General features: G+C 41.8%; 1 protein-coding gene across 1 annotated transcript; it reads left to right on the top strand.

Annotated features, from left to right (window-relative positions):
- The first annotated feature begins 340 nt into the window (after positions 1–340).
- LOC134472311 (beta-microseminoprotein-like) lies at positions 341–8,860 on the top strand. Its single transcript, XM_063233632.1, has 4 exons — positions 341–432; positions 1,026–1,128; positions 2,199–2,304; positions 8,633–8,860. Exons 1-4 carry the CDS (start codon positions 394–396, stop codon positions 8,760–8,762), a joined length of 378 nt encoding a protein of 125 aa, XP_063089702.1. The 5' UTR covers positions 341–393; the 3' UTR covers positions 8,763–8,860.
- Positions 8,861–20,521: the final 11,661 nt, after the last annotated feature.

The following is a 20,521-nucleotide window of genomic DNA, read 5'->3' as shown; positions in this document are numbered from 1 at the left end:
GACTGCTTCAAATCTCAGGAAACTTTGGATGGGGACTTTTTAGTAACAATGGAATTCTTAAGATTTTGGCAACAATTAGAAATAGCTTAAATGTAGTTTGTATAAAGAGATATGCATGAGTCTTTTGCAGGACAAGATGCAGAAGGTTACATTTATATTCTATGTGTACCCACAAAGCCACATGCATTCCTAGCTGGGGTTTCTTAAAGGAGCGTGGATTGTGGGCTTAGTACTGCTGACTTGCTGTTAGGAGGTGGTGTCTGGTCAGAAGAGGCGGGTCACTGTGGGTGTGACGTGGAGGGATATATCTCTCTTCCAATCTTCCTGTTACCTCACTCTGCTTCCTGGCCACCTTGACATCAGCAGATTTCCTTAGTATCAGGCACTTCCACCATGCTGCTGACCATGCAAGGATTGAAATCACGACAAACTGTAAGTAAAAATAAACCTTTCCTCTCTGAGCTGCAAGTGTTTGGTTATTGTGTCTGTCACTAGGAAAGTGACTAAAACATTGCTTTAATCTTTTTAGTCACAATGTTCAATTAAAGTTGTGAAAGCCAGCTTCTCACACTCTGTTCTTTCCGTGTTTTGCTCATGTTTTATTAATTTCAAAAACATTCTCTTCATTTCTATCTTTTATACTTTATACATATCTATAAAATAGTCTAAATAAATTTCATTTTCATCAATGGTTTCTTGAGTATCATCCATAACAAGAAAGCACACAGTTGTAGTAACTACAGGATTCTTGACACACATTTGTTTCTATGCATCATTTATTCAGTGATTACACAAGCCTTGTTTCCCAATTGCAGAGGGAAGTAATTCCACTTACAAGACCACTTGTCAGAGACCAGGGAAAAGCCTTATTGTGACCACTCCTCCCAAGCATACAATGAATGACATTTTGAATCCATTCATTCTGTCCTGGATTTTTTTTTTTTTTTTTTTGGTACCAGGGATCGAACTCATGACCATGTACTTGCCAGGCAGACAGTGTTATTCTGGTATTTCTTACATTACAGATATCTCTCCTGGGCTCTCTCCTGTTCCTGGCCAACTGTGACACTTCAAGCAGCATCCGCTGCTATACTGTACAAATGGAAGGTCAAGGCGAAAATTTTGATAGTAAGTGCTGGATTTTAATATTGATCATGTGACTACAGCATGGTGGATCAGGCATGTTAAAACTTTTGACTCAATATAGAAAGGTAGTGAGGACAGAGAGCAATGGAGTCAAACAAGGGTCTTCAACTTGATCTGCCTATAAGACAAGCATTCTCCATTCTGTCTGGCACAGAACTCCCTTCAGAGCTGCTGAAACTTACAAATCCTTGGGCTCTGTCTAAGATCTGATGAATCATAATCTCTCCCTTGTCAGATTTGCATATTTTACCATTCCTCAACTCCCTTGTGTTCAAAATTAAGAACTATTCTTTAATCGAAAGGAGTTCAGACTTTGATATTCATGGCAACCCTGGGGAGTCCTGCCAGCTGATTCAGGGGATGGAAAGGCAGATGTGAGAGTTGCATCCACAAGGAAGCCCTGGTGATGCAGAGTGTGGGCACCCTTCAAGCACAAGTGTGCCTAGGGTCTCAGCAGCAGTCTCTGCCCTGATTGAACTCTGCTTTCATCTCATGACCATTCTAAACTCAGAGCAGCCTGTGCCCACATCCAAGGGTCCTGCAGTCCACGTTCTGTTTGGGAGCTTAGAATAAAATGTTTGCTATACTGTTTTTATGAATTTATTTGTTTAGGTATGGTTTATTGAAACCTGGGCTTTTTGCCTGCTGAAAATGAAATCTTCCCTTCACCTGTAACTGTTCAGCATACTTACTTTTTGGTACCAAAAGTGTGTATTCGTAGGTGCATGCAGGATTGAGAACCAAAGTAAAAAGAAATATGTAATTTAAAGAGATACTCTACAAAAACAAAACAGACTCAAAATAAGATGGAAGAGGAAGGCCTTCGTTGTTCTGTACATCTCTATCAGAAATACAGTATAAAAGGACTTGAGTTTACTTTGGAAAATGTTACTACTTTTACAGATTTCAGCAATGTATTTAGCTGAGGTTAAATAGAGAAGCACGGCGATGTGTGCCTTAGACATTGTCATCGCTTGGAAGGGCTGGGCCCCAGCTTTATTCCTGTTGCATGACGTGGGGACTCCACTGATGGCACTGTGTGGACTTTTCAGTATGCAGGTATCTCCTTGGAGTCACATACAAGAAGAACTCCAACTGGATAAATGCTCAGTGTGAGAATTGCTCTTGTGATCAAAATGGAATGAAATGCTGCACCACGTGAGTGTCTTCCAGTGGTGGCTACGTGGTGACCCGGCTGTCTCTAAGAAGCAGAGGTTTCTTTTCATTCACACTCCCATCCTTTGCACCTTTCTGATAAACTTAATTTTGTAGAGCAATTTAAGATTCATAGTAAAATTAGGTAGACACACGCATTTTTCTTGTGTCTCCTTCACCTAAATACACAAGATCTCAAACTCAATATTTCCAGAAATGCTTCCATGTTCTACCCTTCAGAGCCTCTGTCTAAAGATGAACATCAACCAGTTTTTGCAGTCTGCTGGAGGATTGACTCTGGGTGTGTTCGAGGGGTTTAGTTTCCACTCCCATATCTTATACAGAGCAAGTACATTCAGTAAATTCATACTGTTGTGTAACATTCCTAACAATCATGCTTCAGTCCTTTCAATCTTACACAATTAAAATTCAGCTCCCTTCCAACCATCATTCCTCTGTCCCTGTTCTCCAACTCGTGGCTACCACCATTCTCATTTCTGCATCTACAAGTTTCACTGCTCTATGGTTTCATATGGAGCTGCATCCCTGGAGTAGTTGGCTGCTTGAGACTACTGAGCCTAGCTTGATGCCCTCAAGGTTTATCCTTTAGGCAGCATGTGTCAGGATGTCCTTCCTCTTCAAGATCTACAACAAAATACATTATGCTTCTCAATTATAGTCACCTTTCAATGAGCAATTGGCTTGCTTCTACATTCCTGTATTTCTATTTATGTGCTCATTACATTTACTATTATGAAATATGTGTGTTTAGCTTCCTGGGGGCAAAAAATCATATCCCATGGTTAAATGTTATTCTAAACTTTGTCTTAATGACCATTGTATTCTTGATCTTGGAGGATTTTAAGAACAGGTGTGACTTAAACACAAGCATATGGAGGAACTGGAAACTACTGGGGTGATGTTTGATGTCCCTTGTCCTATAATGCCTGTGTAAAGCCTTCACTGCTTGCATTGTTATCACAGAAGAAAGGGTTCTTCAAAAGTTTTCTGCTGGGTTTCTAGAGGGATGAGAAACGTTTATCTCTTAGAGGATTAAATACAGATATCCACAGTCATGTCAAAATGAGGCACCACACTTCCGTCCCTGGATCCCTTTGATGCCTTCCTGTCATTCAGCCCTGGTGTGTGGTGCTTTCCAAGAATATTAGTGGTTCTTGTCGTACTTGCTTCTGTGGTGCTGATCAAGAATCCAGGATGCTTACATGCTAGGTCAGCGCTCTAGCACCAAGCTACATCCCTGTCCAACAGGACCATCTTTGTTGAGAGAAACATTTGTGTGAAGTAGCATTTCCCAAAGTTACTATTCAAATCAAATACAACCAAGTTCCTCAGAGACTTCTGTGTGAACCCCAGTGATCAGAGTAAAAAACAAGTGTCTTAAAAGGAAAGCACGGATCCTGTTAACTTTTAAGTGCCTGGGAAATCCTGCCCACATTCATTTGTGAGAGGGCTGTGGCTAGTGCATGGGGAGAAAGACGTTTAATAGAAAGATGGGCAGGTGCCTGGAACAACATCCCAAGCACTGAAGCGGTAAACCACTCTGGATACAGATCATCTTATTTTGGTATGTCTTGACTGTGGTTTTGTTTTGCTTTGTTTTGTGCTTTATTTTCCAGCAAGTAGCATTTGCTTGTGCAGTGTGGTCTTGAGGACCATGTTTTGGTCCGGTCAGCAGTTTCTCCCACACACAGAAGCACTCCAGCCTAGTTACTGAACAGTGACCTGAGTGTCGTGCTCATTCCTCCTGGACTGTCCCTAGTACTCTCCTCCGTGATTCCTGAAACTGAGCAGAGCAGAGTGAGGGTTGGTCCTGGCAGTGAAGTGGGGAAGTGAGAGGAGGCTAGTGCTGGAGCGACAGTGACACCAAGCTGAACCTGCTGCCTTTGCCTGGTAGCTGTGTCCTTGAGGATGATGCTGAGTCTCTCAGTTTCATTTTCTTCGCTCTGTCTTGGGGATTATTGGGTAGGTATGAGAACTAACCCTTTTTCCAGTCATTCCTTCACCTAAAGGAGAAGTCTGGGTCAGGTCTTTGGACTCAGTCCTTGCACAGGCAGAGGCTGGAGCTCAGGCGTCCAGGTGCTCATTGGTTTTGCTTCCTGCTGTGTTTCCTGTCCCGTGTGGCATGCTGCTGTTCCCTGGGAACACGCGGTCATTTGTCCCCACTGTCAGAACCAGGATCTGACTCAACATTCACCACCTCAGCTTCTTTGTGGCCTTTCATTTTTGTTTTGGATATGGAACAATTCGGATTTGCTTGAGCTTTTCTGAGACAGCACGTGAACCCCAGGCTCTCTCTGCAGGACGCTTACTGAATTCCCACATGCTCACTCCCTGCAGGCCCAGGCCAAGGCTCTCTGGGCAGGGCAGGGAGGCATCCCGGCCTCTGCTCTGTACAGCTCCAACCACGCCCACACCCAGCCCCAGGACTGCAGTAAGCAAAGCTCAGAGCCAGCAGCATCCAGCGGCCAGCTCAGGGCATAGATCACCTGATGTCTGTGTTGCCCAAGCTCAGTCTCCCTGACCTTTCCTCCCCATGCCGGGTCTCAGCGAGATTAAATCTGCATCCATGTCTCCCAGCCACGTGGCCTTGACAGAGATGCCAGAATGACGCATGCTCATTACCTGCCAAAACGCTGTGAGGGTTTAGGCACCCTTCCCTAGTCACTACTCCATTCTTAACTGTTCTCCATTGGAATAAAACACATATTACATGATTTTTTTTCAATTTAACTCTTTGTAGATGAAAATTCACTGGCACTGACTACATACACAACATTGTTTAACCATTTCCTTTGTTCCCAAGACTTTTTATAGTGGAATTTTTTCCTATGCTTTGGGTTGAGCCACAGCTTCCTCCATGCTGGCCGGATACCTAACCTTTCCCTAAGCTTCATAAAAACCACAAAATTAAGCTACATGCCCTTTAATCTTTAATTTCCGTTTCCACCTTCTGCCTAACCCTGGGATCCTGCAATCTAATTCCTGTTTCAGAGACTTGGCCAAACCCATCACACTGCCTGCTGCGTGGGCTTATTTTTCTCAGCAGCTACTCAAGGCCCAGCCCTGTTGCTGCATGGTGGAGCTCTCTTTCCTCCAAACCACAGCAGCCACCATGGCACTGACACCACGTTTCATTTGCCTCTTTGTTTATTCATTTCTGTGCAGAGGGATTTAGGATGCCTGCACTTCGACTCACAGTAGTTAACACTGGTAGCAACACACAAGTGTGTTTGGGCCCTACTTTACTACCTCTTAGGTGCTAACTGGAAGTGGACTGGGTGGACATTGTGGATCTGTGGGTTTGATTTTATGAACTATTTAAGTATATTTCTCTATGGTTACAACGCTTCACATTTACAACTGGAAACAACCACCTCTGAATTGTTAATGATCTTAAATTAGTTTCTTGTAGCGCAATACAAATCATTAATTAGTAGACTATTGCGATGTACTTCAAATAATGCCACCTAATTTATAGTGACACTATCTGAAAGTATTAAAGTTTAAAAACTTTTTCTTATACATCTTGTTGTATACAGGATATAAAGTTGTGTTTTATTATTAAATTTATCTATATAATTTAGATATACATAATGATCACATTAATTATAAGGAATTTTTTACCTATACATGGTTATCTTGATTCCTGTTTTTTCTCATTCCGCTCACCTCCCTCCACTCACTCTGCCTCTCCTTACTTACAAAGCTTTGTTTTCACTTTATCCTTTTTTTTCTCATGTTTTCGTTTCCCTTTCTTGCTTCTCCTTCCTCTCTGGATCTCCCCTTCCCTTTTAGACAATTTTTCTCTGTTTTACAATATACATTATATATTTTACTTCCTATTTAGACTTTCAGTTTCTCATTGTAAGATAGACAATATAATATTTACATGTTTATCTCACTTAAGGGTGTGATCTCAATGTCCATCCATTTAGCAATAAATATCTCATTTATCCTTTATTATGGCTTAGTAGTACTCCATTGTATAAAAGAAGTACATCTTTTTATCTATTCATCAATTGATGGGCATTTAGGTTTTTCCAAGATTTAGCAGCTTCAAACTGTGCTACTAGAAACATGAGTGAACATACACTGCAGTGGTATGATGCTTTTAATTATTTCAGGAAGATATCAAGAAGGAGAATAGTTGGGTCAAATGGGACCAATAATGCTCAGTTTTTGAGGAATCTCTACACTGATTTCAACAGTGTTTTTACCAGACTGCACTCCCACAAATAGTGGAGAAGGATTCCTTTTTCTCTCACAGACCTGTCAGTATTTGTTACTGGTTGATTTATTGATAACAGCTATTCTTTCTGTAATGAAGTAGAATTTTAGCACTGTTATAATTTGCAACTTTTGAATGACTAGTGATGTTGGACATTTTATGTATTTATTTGCTGTTTGGACTTCTTTGGGGAAGTATATATTCATCTCAGATGCCTGTTTTTGGATTGGATCTTTAAATGTGGGGGGGGTGTCTGACTTTTTTTCAATTCTTTGTCTTCAATTTTAAAATGAAAAAAGAACAAAAATGGTGATTGGGAATTTCAAAACAAAATAATAGAAGATTAACAATGGTTAATATATTGCATATTGTTATCTTCAAAGTACTTGTTCAGATTATAAGATATAGGCATAACAAATGTTCAAACAATGAAAGAACAAACCATTTTTGATGAATAGATTGTTAGTATAGTTATTATATATATATATATAGTTATATATATAGTTATTTGCAGATTACATTGTTCTCTAACTCCCCCAAAACTTCCCCAAAATACTTCTAGATTTAATAACAATATTCAGTCCCCTAATTGGCTACAAAATCAGTATTTAGAAGTCAACAGCATTCCTCTACACAAATAACAAACTCAATGAGAAAGACATTAGGGAAAAAATACCTTTTACAATAGCATCAAAAATTTAAATACTTAGGAATCAATCTAACACAGGAGGTAAAAGTGCTCTACACTAAAAAACTACAGTATTCTAAAAAGGGTTATCAAAGATACCAGAAAATGAAAAGATATTCTTTTCTCTGGAGTAAGAAGAATCAACATTGTTAAAATTTCCATATTCCCAAAATTGCTACAGATTCAATGCAATTCCAGTCAAAATACCATTAACATAAATCTCAGAACTATAGAAAACATTTGTAAAATTTACTTGGAACCAGAAGAGATCTAAAATAGAACAAAATAATTCTGGGGAACAAAAGCACAGCAAGGGTCATCACAATTCCTGACTTGAAATTATACTGTAGAGATACTATCATAAAACAGTGTGGTACTAAAACAAAACAGCTTTATATTTTTGAGGTTCAACTTTTCTAATTAATAATCTAGCATCATCACTCTTCCATCACATAAAAACTCCTCAAAAAAGCTTGTGGTATTGGTGAAATGTTTGGTCTTAACCATAGCAGAGCATTAACGCCCAGGGCACAGTTTCAGAGCTTGCTTCCACCCATAGGACAGTGTTCCCACAGGTATCTGTTTTGTCTCATCTTTTGTGCCAATGCTCAGTGCCCTGGCCCCCATGAGCAGATTCCTGCTCTTCTCTTTAGTGCATCATCAAGGTGTGCCAGGTTCTGTGGCTACAGAATAAGGATTGAAAAGCCACATGACTTTGGAGGAAGAGGTTCAAAATACCCTCTTCTATCAAAGTAGCAATCCAGTATCACATCATAAAAACATTGTCCCAGGGAGCCCTGAAATTAAATGCTTTTGTCCACTGTGGACTCATAAAGTTGAGGAGCATAGGATGAGATTGGAGAAGGCAATGAACCCTAACCCATGCATCACCAAGAGTGTGGTGGATTTTCCTGTGGATCGCACACCACTTTAATCATCTCTCTGAGACCCGTGAACCTGGTTTGAACAGCTCCTGGCTACTCTTGTGGGGAAAAGTGCTTTGGTATCAGTCTGCCCTACTTGGTGGAGACAGCCTATCCCCTCCACATTCCAGTGGCTGGGCTGTGGTCACTTCCTGAACATGGAAATGAAGGAGGCCTGGGCTGGACAAACTTTGTTGCCCTAGCACATGGCAGAACTGGCCTGAAGTGCCAGAATGTCTCCTGCTGTCTAGCCATGCAGACAGCAGTGTGGAACCCACTCGAGGGCTGATCTACGTGGCTCTAGGGTATAGATAGGAAGCGGTTTCTGGGGATTCCCTTTAAGGCTGCCAGGAAAGACGTGCATTGCTTAGTGAAGGGCACCCAAGCCAGAAGAATGGTAAGGTGCTTCATGCAAAGAGCTGGCCTGGGGACAGGTGCTTTGTTCTTCTGACAGTCTTACCTTCATTACAGAGTTGCTATACCTACACAGTACGATGAAGAAAACTGCCATTCCATTTTCCACCAGGAAAACTGCACTTACACTGTGGTGTACAATGAAGACCCAGGAAAACCCTGTGCCGTCAGTGACTGGATATTGTAAATTCCTCCAGTCTGGCCAGCCCACCCTTCTTCCTCCTAACCCTCTGAAAGCCCGTGATTGTACAGCACTATCTAGCAATAAAGTAAGTCTTCTGCAAACCTTTGAATATGCATTTTTAGTATGACTCATTCTATCTATCTACAGCAGTTTAATGCACAGTACAAATCACACAAATATTTGAAGGAGGAGACATAAATAATCTCAATGAAACCTATAGCATGTTTCCTGCATTTCAATTGGTCATCACGCCTGGCTCCGTAAAGAATCCCTGCTACCTCTTCCATTTTTCACACTTCTCTGTTTTGCATCTTTGTCCTGTGACGTGGTGGACAAAGTAAATCTAAATGTATCTTTGAGATGAAGTTGGATCTTTTTCCTTTGTGATCTTTATGTTAAACTGCTGGTTTTTATTCAGGTAGAGTCCTGTCTGCTCTGTCCCCACATCCTCCCATCTCACTGGGCCTCTCTCTCTCTCTCTCCACCACAGAAATAGAAGTCAGAAAAGACCAATACAAAGAGAAAGGACTTTGTTACAAGTATTGCAAGAGGAAGTGGTACCATGTCACTCCAGAGAGAGTGGAGCGCAGATCCGGGGCACCGATCAGCAGTTTTTACAGAACAGAGGCCCTGTCTCCACCTTCATAAGGGTTGACACTTGATTGTGGATTGAGCTAGCTGCTGAGGGTTTGGTCTTGTGGGCTAATAGGAGGATTTGTGTAGGTGTGGAAACCTTCACTAGGAGAGACAGTGCTGGCTGTAGAGAGACAGGTGTCAAAGTCACAATTTGTCAGCTTCAAATCACAAAATTGTGTGAAAACCTCTAGTTGCCAACAGTCACACAGAGGCTGCCTTTACCTAACCTTGTAAACATCTGTCAACCCTTCCCGAGGTGTCTCTTTTGTCAGAGTGAGGAGGGCAGACAGGCGGAAGACATTCCCACAGAAATCAGTGCAGCCTCACAGCGAGTCAAGTCCTGACCTCTGTCTTTGGGATCCAACCTGGGTACAAGACACTTGGTGTATCCTTATGCACACAAACACCCAACACAAAGTGACTTCTAACAGCGACAGCATGCATGTCCTTTACAGTTTCTGAGCTGTAGAGCTTGGGCTTGCTCCATTCAGTGCTATTTGCCTGAGCTTAGCAGAACGCTAGGCCCAGTGTGCAACAGTGAACAAAGTGACCAGGTCCCTGTTGTTCTGCAGCTTGAAGAGTTCAAGATTAACTGATGATTGCAAATAGCAGTCAGTGGACAACTGATTTTATTTTCCCACACAAGTCATCTTGTTCAAACTTGGTATGTGGTCCCTGTAGCATCCCAGGCAGGCCCCCAAACTTCATGGTGATTCTGGGTAATTTGGATGTCCTTTGTTGACTTTCATTTCCAGAAAGTCTCATTTGAAAGTTGACATTTTAGTTGAAGTAGAGATGGGAGACAGATAGTTCAGTGTCTCTTGTTGAAAACCCTGATCCTTTGATAAAAGACTTTGGTGGCCTCTCTTAACAGGGTGACTACATCAAACCTCTCCTGGCTTGGGTTAGCCAAGAGTTTATTGAACTTCTTCTGATATCTTGGGCCCATACAGTCAAAAGTTTTCTCTTTCAGAACCATCTTGCCTGAAGGGCTGTCAGGATCCATCGGGTCTATTCCATCATCGCCCCTTTAAGTCTTTCCATGGCAGTTGTTGGGGGTTCCTCTTTTTCTTGGTACACCTGGCCTACTTTGGTATATTTAACTGGTTCAATCCTTGTCTTTCTGAGTCCTTCCTCAATGTATAAAGCAAAGTGTTTTCTGGCTTTATGTCTCCCCAACTCATGGCATGGCCAGTGAGGATTTTCAGAAGGGACTGCATCTTCCGCTATGGGGGCGAATGCTTTTTTTGTCAGCTGGATCAATTTCATGGGCCTCACAGTTGGCATTGCCCATTTGAACTGTTGCTTGCAAGATTTAGTCCTGTTTACCCAGGAGGAGGCTCTCAGTGAACAAAAACATCACCTCTTCCCAGGTTAAATCAAACAAATGAGTGAGCTTATCAAAAACTCAAATACATTGGTCAGGATCATTTGTACAACTTCCTAAGTCCTTTTTTTAAAATCCCTGCTAACTCAGCATAAGCAAAATTGGGATGAGTTGTTTCTTCTCTCCCATGAGTCTACAAGGGCAGCAGGTTTTCAGGGTCTGCACTGGGCTGGGTGGAGTTCATTTACAAATAGAGCAGGGCTGGGTCTTGGTCCTTTCCCTGCAAGGGTGAGCTCTTTTTGAGGGAACAGGATATGATGGCAACCAGTAAAAGAATGAGGTCCACCAATTACACAGAAACCAGTTCTGGATGGTTATGGACAACAAAGAAAAGCAGCCTATATCAAATTTTCCTCTACCTTATCCAGTTTACAAAACAGACCGAGTTGGAAGAAGCATTATAATTTAGAGAGCCCCCTAGTGGCCATTTTTCTCCAGCTCCCGAGGAACAAAGGGTCTGTGCCTCTGTGAAATAAAAAGTGACACCATTTTTCCTAAGAGCCTGGGGTTCCAGTACTTTCCAGTGTTTATGTGGGCATCCCAAAGATGACCAGAGAAGTAAGATGGATTTCCCAGGCCCCATCAGGTCAACAAAAAGGAAAATAGAAACTTGTCAGGTTTTAGTCCTTGTCCTGGGACCGTGACCCTGAGAACACATCAGTCTAGGACATGAGGTTATTAGTTTGGGTGGTAAGGTCCTCCTTCCCCTAGTCTGGCAGGAAATGGCATCTGATGACCAAGATTGAGGCATCCTTTTTCCTCTGTACTCAGCCCTCTGTGGTCTAGGGACCCCGCCATGGGAACTGGTCATCAGTGGACTGAAACACAGGGTCTCAGCCCATAGTAGTTTGGCATATGGTTCTAACAAGCCTTTAAAAATTACTTCTAGGGAAAACATTCTTAGTAGCCTCTCTTTAAAGATGGATGAAATGGCTAATTGCTAGAAGGATATGATTCCCTCACTGTTGGAGAGGTTAATTAACTTGGAGTGTTGAAATCCAAGGCCATATATTACCAATAGGTGTTTCACAAGAGAAGGGAGAATAAAGTGAATCCTATCTTTTAAATATTCTAACTATGTAGTAATTCAAGATGAAAATAATTTTAAAGATTTATACTTTCTATTGGTGAGTATCCTCCATGAAAGAAAAGGTGAATCAGTATAGGGATATAATATCCGGGCTGCCACCAAATGTCCATGGGATTCCTATAATACTCATTAAAACTCCTGTTCTTACCATGTTTGCAAAGTGACAACTCAGATGCAGGTCGCTGTTTTAGAAACTATCTGTAATTCTTCATTTGTGAGATACAAAGCAGAAACACCTGGAAACAAGTCATGGCCCAAGGTTTCTGGACAAAGAGCAATCCAGAGATGTATCAGGACTTCTGACTCCCCCTCTCCAAACCATATGGCTAAAAGTGGGTTTAATCCTTACTCATGAGCAAGGCCATACCTCCAGGGAATGGATGTCTCAGCGGTTCAGTGACCATCCCACTCGTTAGCAAGATGAGATAGAAGTCCACAATGCTTCCACTATGGTCAGCAATGATGACACTCATTACCCTGCTCCTTCTGGTCCCCTGAGGCCTGGTGCAGAGTCCAGCCAGAGAATTCCACCATGTTAGATCAGGGTGGGAGATGCTTCTGGAAAGTAATCCAAAAAGAGGCTCAAGAGTCCTCCAGTGTTCACTCCCATTTAGGTTGGGCATATGCACCATGTCCAGGGGTCTTCGGTGGTTGCTTTATGACTCCCTGATGAGTCCCCAGTTGTTCTATGAGCGGTCCTGAAGGGGTGAACCTACACTTTTGCAGGTTCCTCACCCTCATTCTGGTGAAGAATGAAGCACTGGGGTGGGGCTGGCTGACATCTGAAGTCTCTGCCAGAAAATGAGAAATTCAGAATTGAAGTGATGTGATACAGAAGTTTACTTAGGATTCTGAAAATGCAGGAAAAATGCTAGCTTACAACAGAGGGTGCTGCAGTGTGGAAGGAACTGAGCAGGTTACCTGATGCAGTTAAGGGTTAGAAGGAGAACAATTATATACAAGATACAGAATTTATATTATTATTTTATAATCATCACACAGAGCTAAGTACAAGAAAGTGCAGGAAATCTGCCCAGAACAATAAATACCTAGAAAATCCAGCCAAGGGCCTGGATTCCATGGCAATATCCCGAGTAGGTCCAGCTGAAAACCTAGAGCCTATGACATTGCCTCACATGAGTCCAACTGGAGGCCTAGAGCCCATGACAATGACTCATGCAAGTCTGTTTTATGGATCTGTGCTAGGAAGGCCCCAAGGTCAGTAGTTGAAGCTAGAACATCTGTGCCAGCAGGGCAAAAGATCTGTGCCAGTAGGCTGAGGGATCTGCAAGTAGAGCCAAAAAGTGATGGGTCAAAAAGAGGACCAGGGCTCCCACAAAAAGTACCACAGCCATCCTTAGCGACAGTAAGGTCCCGACATCCTCCAATGTTGAGAACAGCTGAGTACATATTAAGAAGCCAGTGTGACAAGTTTCTAAAGATTAAACAGCACACATCTCCCACTATGGAGCCAGGAAGTGATGCTTGACGTAAGGACCAGAGCACCCCAAAGTGAACCGCAGCTGTTCTCAATGACAAGGTTCTGAGCTCCTGCAATGATAATAGCCAAGTTCATATCAGAGGAGCCACCATGACAAGCTCCTCCAGGAGAACCAATGGCTCCAAACAATAACACTTAAGAGAACCCACAATGCCATGCTTTTCCTTTCCAAGTCTCTCTTTTATGCTGGGAACTTTCCTCAGGTGGGCCACTGACATGCAGAAGCACACTGATTTGATTCAGCTGGTGGAAATTTGACCACTGATTATTAATCTATAACATTACCCAAAGCAGGGAACCGTACTTATAGGCAAAGGCAGGTTCCCTAAAATAACTGTTTCACCAACTGATGTAATCTAGGTTGATCAAAATCTTACTCTTTGTTTGAGGGTAAGGAAAAGGAAGGGGGCCAAGGGTTTCTTGGTACACACATGCAGCGATTTCATAGGAGGTAGCTGTGACACACAGTGTGCAATAATTAGGTAGTCCACTGACAGCTGCCAGCCACTCAGGTCACATCCTGGCCGTGCTCCTCTAGTCCCTCCCCACACCTTTAACTTGGGGTCAAATTTCTGCTCAACTCTGCACATAGACACGTTAGTCATTTAAGGGCATTCACTCCAAATCTTCACTTCCTCTCCAGGAGGGCTGAAGTCACCAGGACAACAGTCAGGTACGAATTTTCTTTTTAAATTCTTTCTATTAGGACATGTTTGTGATGCATAAGGTATACATTCATTCTGGCAAATTGGTACATGAGGTATCCTAGTCCTTTTTGTTTAAATCCCCTCTTAACTACTGAAATGCATTTGCAAGATTTGCAAAGACATTACAGTCAACAGACTGCCGCTTGCGGTGTTTTTCACATCCTCTTCCAGGCCCCTCTAGTGGTTCCCTCAGAAGTCCAGGACACAGCTGCACCTGAAATGTCATCATGTGTCCCTTATGTGACATGGCAAGTGGGTGGAAAGAGGAATGAAGGCTTAGATACTGGGAAGAGATGTGTGTAGAACTCCTACATCAGAACAACTGAACCCGAGTGGAAAGACAACGGAAACACGTAAGCTGGTGATCTTGCTGCCAAATGGTGTGAAATTCAGAGGGAGAAAGCTAGCTGTGTCTTCCTTCTTCACCTCATTATAGCCATGCATATGCCGCAGCACATACAATGAGCAGGAGCTGTTCTCTGCCAGACAGACTTGCATTCCAGTGCCTTGTCCACTTCCCCAAAACTAAATTTCCTCAGCACCTACCACAGATCTTTGCAATGTGGGCTTGAGCGAGGTGATTTCGATATCTTCATTGCTGTGTAACAGTGAAGCATCACTCCAAATGATGTGACTGCATTCACCAGGTTTCCGTCACTTTGATAAAACACCTGGGATAATCGATTTAAAACACCTGACACAGTCAGCTTTGAAGAAGGTAAGATACATTTTGGACCATGGTTTGGAAGTTTCAGAATAAGAATGCTTGGCTCCCTTCAATTCCAGCCTGTGGGGAGGTAGGACACCATGGCAGGATGAGCTCAGTGGAGGAAACCACCTCTCAAGGATGATGGGGACAAGCCAGGGAGCCCATGTTGCCCAGTCCCAACAGGCCTTTCAAGAACACACCCACAAGAGCCTGGCTTCCTCCTAAGCCTGATCCAACAGAGTTTTCACCACTTCCCAGAACTGCCACAAGATGGCAACCAAGTCATTTTGTTTGGGAACCTTTAGGCAATGCTTCAGGTTCCAACCACAACTGCAGGGGAACAGAAGCTGCTTGTAACTGGATGCACATACAGGATGAGAAGCAGAATGCAGTTTGAGAAGGCATCTTTTGGAAAAATGTAGGACGGGCTATAATTCCCTCATTTGCTAGGGTACTTTAAGGCTTGCTTCCCGACTCCTGTGCTCCTGTTGCTCTTGGTATTTTCCATTGCCATGAACTGTTGCCCTTGCCATGTTCCACCCTGCCTCGGAGCCAGTGCAGACTGAAACCTCCACAAAGTGTGACCTAAATAAACCTTTCCACCCTTAATTATGAGCTTCAGGTATTTTGTCTCAGCAACAGAGAAAATTAACTAATGCACAGGTTCTTTGCATAATCGCGCTAATCTATAACACATGATCCTTATCCAAATAGCCTTTACCTGCTTGAGGAATAGTACAATTCTGGGCCTATAGGAGGATTCCTGGGTATTTTCTTTCACTTAGACTCAGTGTAGTCTTGTTTTTCAGGTTTCTGGTTCGTTCTGCACACATTAGCTTCACTTTATTTTTCTTTTCTCCAGGGCTTATATGTTGCTGTCTGTGTTGGTTAGTTTTCTCCTGTTTCTGAGACAAAATATCCTATACTCAAAATTAAGGAAGCAAAGTTTTTATTTAGCCCAGTGTGTGGAGGTTTCAGTCTATAATCAGATGGCTGCGGAGCAGGGTGGCATGGCACAGGAGCAACTGTTCAAGGGGAACAAAGACAAAATCACCAAGAACAGAAAGCGGGTAAGGCCTCTTTTCCTTCCCTTATACTATAGGTAGGCTGCCCGTTCTGGGGTGGGGGTCCTTTATACCCACACCATCTCCGCGTGGTGCCCTCCTCTTGCACAGGGTCAGGATGTTTACAAAGTGAGGGCCTGACCCCCTGCTGAGTCACTTAGTTAAACTTGTAAATTTCTCAAGTTGACACAGTGAACATCCCAGAGCAGGAAGGGCATGTCCTCCTCACAAGTGTCTGAGTGAATCAAGAGCATATGGATGGAGAGGGGGGCAAAAGAGAAACAAACTCAATATATTTTTTAGAGCTATACCATTACTGAGAAGTAAATCTTGAGAAAATAAACACATCGTGTTTATCTACCATAAATATTTTCATTGTCTACAAAAGCATTCCTCCTTTAAATAAAAGACAAATTAAACAGCCGTTCAGTATTTATTACCAAGTCCCCCCTCCTTTTACCTGTTACATGATTTACATGTTTACCTATCTTAGTGCATCCTTCTTCTGACTTTGAGCAACTCAGGTAAGGGAATGTTTATCTTTAATTCCTGTTGTCCTGTACCTCATCCAGTGCCAGTGGTGGCAAACTGCTGGTCTGAAGAAATGGCCAGACCCGTGTTTATCCAGTGTTATCATGCATCTGGGCCCCTTCCTCGAGATCCCTGACCCTTGGATGATACTTAGCTATAGACTTTCCTTCTCCAGCCCTCAGTTAGCATGTCTCTGAGAATGGTGGCAGGCCTGGCAAGATATTCTGGGTAGAAACCATGGCATCAGAGAGGCAGTGCTCTGGGGACAGCAGCTGGTGCTCCTTTAATGCCTGCTGTTATTAGACTCCTAAGGACCTCTAGGAAAGCTTCTGTTCTGTCACCTCTGGTTAAAAAAAAAAAAAAAAAAAGTCATTCTGCTGTGGAACAGCATTCTTGAGAGGAAAGTCAAAGGAGTTAATTCCAGTTCTTTCTAAGGGCTGGAAAGCTGATACATTTGAACTAAAACTTTTCTGTTTATTCTTTGAGAATTTAAATATTAAAAGTAGACCAGTTTTTCAGACTATGGGTTATGTGTATGTCAGAGAAAATAGTGAAGACACAGATGTACCCTGGAAGGGTCCCAAGGACAAGGAAACTCACTTTTCTGAAAATTGAGTCTCAGCGAAGCAAATTGCCTGGACAGAACACTGCTGCTGTAATTTGCATTGTTATTCAGGGAAAGGGCAGGATAGAAGAGTGACCTATGCAAGGCACAAAAATCAAATCCTCACACCTCTCATGACCACGTCCAAAAGCTTTTCCAGGGTGGATTTCCAGTCCTGAGCAAAACATTCCTCTAAAGACAAAAGCTACAATCAATTCCAAAAAACTCCAAACCTTGCTTTTTAAATTGAGCAAAAGCATTCTAAAAACTGTCTAGAATAAATCTATATCTTAATGACCAAGTAAATACTCAAAGTCCTGTTTGCAAAAATAAAAATGTTCCAGCACAGAAAAATCCCATCATAACCTTGCATGTTCTCAACTTCTAACATGGCACAAGCAATCAGCAAAAAGTGTAGTCGGCCTGACAAATTCTGTTTACCTAAACAAATTATATCCAGGGCTGGGATTTAGCTCAGCAGCATAAGAGCGTGCCTTGCGAACAGGCAGTCGTGAGTTCGATCCTGGTACCAATAAAAAGGAAAAAGACAAAAAATTATATCCAGAATCCAATCAAATTATTTAAAGGATGCCATGAAATAAAATATAACTCTGACCTACTTCCCATTATCTCAACGGGAAACTCAAAAATGATACAGGAGAAATAGTGGCTATGAACTCAGCATGTATTACCTCTAACAGGTTGGGAGTTCTAGTTCTTCTATACTCGAGACCATACTCATAAGTGAAATAAATCAGAGTCACATGTGTAAACATCGTATTGTCTCCCTGGCATAAAAACCTGACAGAGTAAATAGTATCCAAAATGTACAACAGATATTGGGAAGGGGAAGGGGAAGAAATTACTCAAAAGGGAAGAATAACTGGGATGAGGGAAAGGAGAAAAGAAAGAAGGGAAAATGTTATATATATATATATATATATATATGTATATGTATATGATATATATAATTTATATATATATATCATATACATATATATCATATAAATATATATATTATATACATATATACGTATATATAAAAAACATATATATATACAAGATAGATAATTACACTACTGATCTGTTAATTGAAAAGAATGTTTTGTTTGCAATGATTGATCACTTTTTCATGCCTATATCTTGTAATCAGAGCAGCTACTTTGAAGATAATACAATATATAACAATATGCAACCTATTTACCCGTTAATCTCCTATTATGTTGTTTTGAGATTCTGTATCATCACTTTTGTTATTTTTTCATTTTAAAATTTAAAAAATAAAAAAGAAGTTAAGAGAGCTTTACTGGAAATAACAGAAGAACAGTTCCTGGATATTCAGGAGGGGCCCAAATGGGATGACAACAGTGGTGGCTTTTCAGTAGTATTTCTTTAGAAAAATCACCAGGTAAGTACAAGTGGATCACACCACAAGCCACCTGTAGGACTACAAGTATAGCCACGTAGCTAATACTGGTACAATAGGGGAAAGAGTTATGTAGAAAGGGTACATGGAAAGAACAAAGGCGTTTCGGGGGAGGGTTGGGCCCAGATGCTCCGGTCACCCAGCTGGGAGAGCAATGCTTGTCTGCACTTGTTGAACCACTGCAAGCTGCTAATATCTGTGGTTACTGTTCATCCCTGAGGGAGGCCGGAGGCCTGGCCATTGTGTCTTTATCCTGAGGTCAGGCTTTCTGCAGATGGACCCCCAGCCACAGTTCTAATGCCTTTATTTTTTGCTGACTTCCTTGAGATCCCAGACCTTCTCTAGGTATATCTTCACTTCTATCTAGCCTGGCTGCCTATAATACCTTCATGAGATCAGAATTCTCAGGTTCTAATCAATTCCAACCGCTTGCCTGAAAACTACTGATTGGAGATGAATTTCTCTACACCCAAACTTTTGGAGCATGTTTAAAATTTAAACCATGTCAGTAATAAGGCACTATAGGAATACTTGGAGATAATATTTTTACCAAACTACAAACTGTTCTATTAGTTATAAGAGTCTTTTAAAAATCATCTTTTTCTGTAATTTATGTATAAGAAAATTCACCATTTTAGTGTGAATTTGCATAAATTTTTAGACGCATAATAACTATGAGATATCATAGAATACGCTTTTGATCCCAAATTTTAGAAACTGTCACTTTCAGGGGCTGGGGATTTAGCTCAGTGGCATAAAGTGCCTGCCTTGCAAGCAGGCAGTCGTAGTTCGATCCCTGGTACCGATAAGAAAGAAAAAGACAAAAAAAGAAAAACTGTCAGTTTCAAATATTAATCTGGATAAGTCTGCCATAGACATGCATCACCTAATCTTAGGCAGATGTGAGGTCTCTTCCTATGTGAACCAAACCTGATATTTAAATCTGGTCTTGACAGGAACTCAACACACGGCAGCACTGGTACCCACGGAAGGGAAATGACTGCTTCTTTCAAGACGGGAAATTGCTGTACCTGACCTAATAAAGGGGAGGTGAAGGGACGGTGAGACAAGGGGGAGTCTCCATAAGCACCCTTCTGCCTCCTCCAACAAAACTTTCTCACTGCAAGGTCCTTACTGTCACCGTGACCTCTGTCGGGTACAAGGGCACTGTCACAGATGTCCTTGCTGGGAGCCTGAGGAAAGCATTCTCGCTGTCTTCTGCAGATTGCTTTTGTCATCTTTCATTGTGTGGTGGGTGTGTTCTGAGACTCCTGTGATTTCCTAGGCCTTTCCTTTATGGAGTTGGGCCCAGCTAACTGTCCTGCTCACAGATCTTCTTATTTTTCTGAGATTCTATGACTTGCATCCTCTCCATTGTAGACAGGAAATGAAGAAAACATGCTGTTTTCTCTCAGTAACCCACATCAGTGAATTAATATATTGGTTTCATTTTTAACTTTCTCTTTGCTCAGGTCTGTGCCATCTTTATCTCATCTCAGTGGGAAGAAGGTATTCTATTCCTTGTGCTCTATTTAGCTGAGACCCCAAAGGTCTTTATCTTAATGATTTTATCTCTGCCATGGTTTCTAATAAAATAAAAAGTTGGGCTTCAGGTCATTTCTTTGCTTATTACTGAAGGAAACATCTTGTCTTAGCAGCATCAGGATTAAGAGAAGCATGGTAGTTGGGGACAAGTTGAAATAATTAATGTCCCCTCATTACTGAGCAGATCATTTAGAAGACATAATAGCAACTGCATCTATTTTTAAATTATAGTATAACCTGAGCATACAATAATTTAAATATTAAGTATTTATGTTCCTTAGTCTTTCTTCCTTTTGTCATTGATTCAAGGTGTATCGAGTGGCTTTGTGTATTTTTTTGTTTTCATAGGGAAAGTGGGATTGGATTTAAAGAAGATATCAAGATAATTAGAAAACCAATGAGTGCTTAGAACCTGGGATGGAATGCGCTGTCACCTCACATATCAGAACCCCAGGATGCCAAGGGGATGAACTTTTGAAAAGCAAGGGATTCAGTGGTAGTATTCCCACTGATGTGGGATTTGAGGGGAGAAGAGAGACCATGTCCTCAACTTCTCATCTGA

Source organism: Cavia porcellus, unplaced genomic scaffold, assembly GCF_034190915.1.
Source record: "Cavia porcellus strain 051 isolate PalLab524CR breed Dunkin Hartley unplaced genomic scaffold, mCavPor4.1 scaffold_23, whole genome shotgun sequence".
In the NCBI taxonomy this organism is placed as follows: Eukaryota; Metazoa; Chordata; class Mammalia; order Rodentia; family Caviidae; genus Cavia; species Cavia porcellus.
This window is presented reverse-complemented; position numbering and strand designations above follow the sequence as displayed.

Excerpts from the sequence above, each read along its gene's own strand:
- LOC134472311 (XM_063233632.1), top strand. The coding sequence starts at position 394 with ATGCTGCTGACCATGCAAGGATTGAAATCACGACAAACT. Across the intron at positions 433-1,025 it reads GATTGAAATCACGACAAACT|ATATCTCTCCTGGGCTCTCT; the intron begins GTAAGTAAAAAT and ends CTTACATTACAG. Across the intron at positions 2,305-8,632 it reads GGAATGAAATGCTGCACCAC|AGTTGCTATACCTACACAGT; the intron begins GTGAGTGTCTTC and ends CCTTCATTACAG.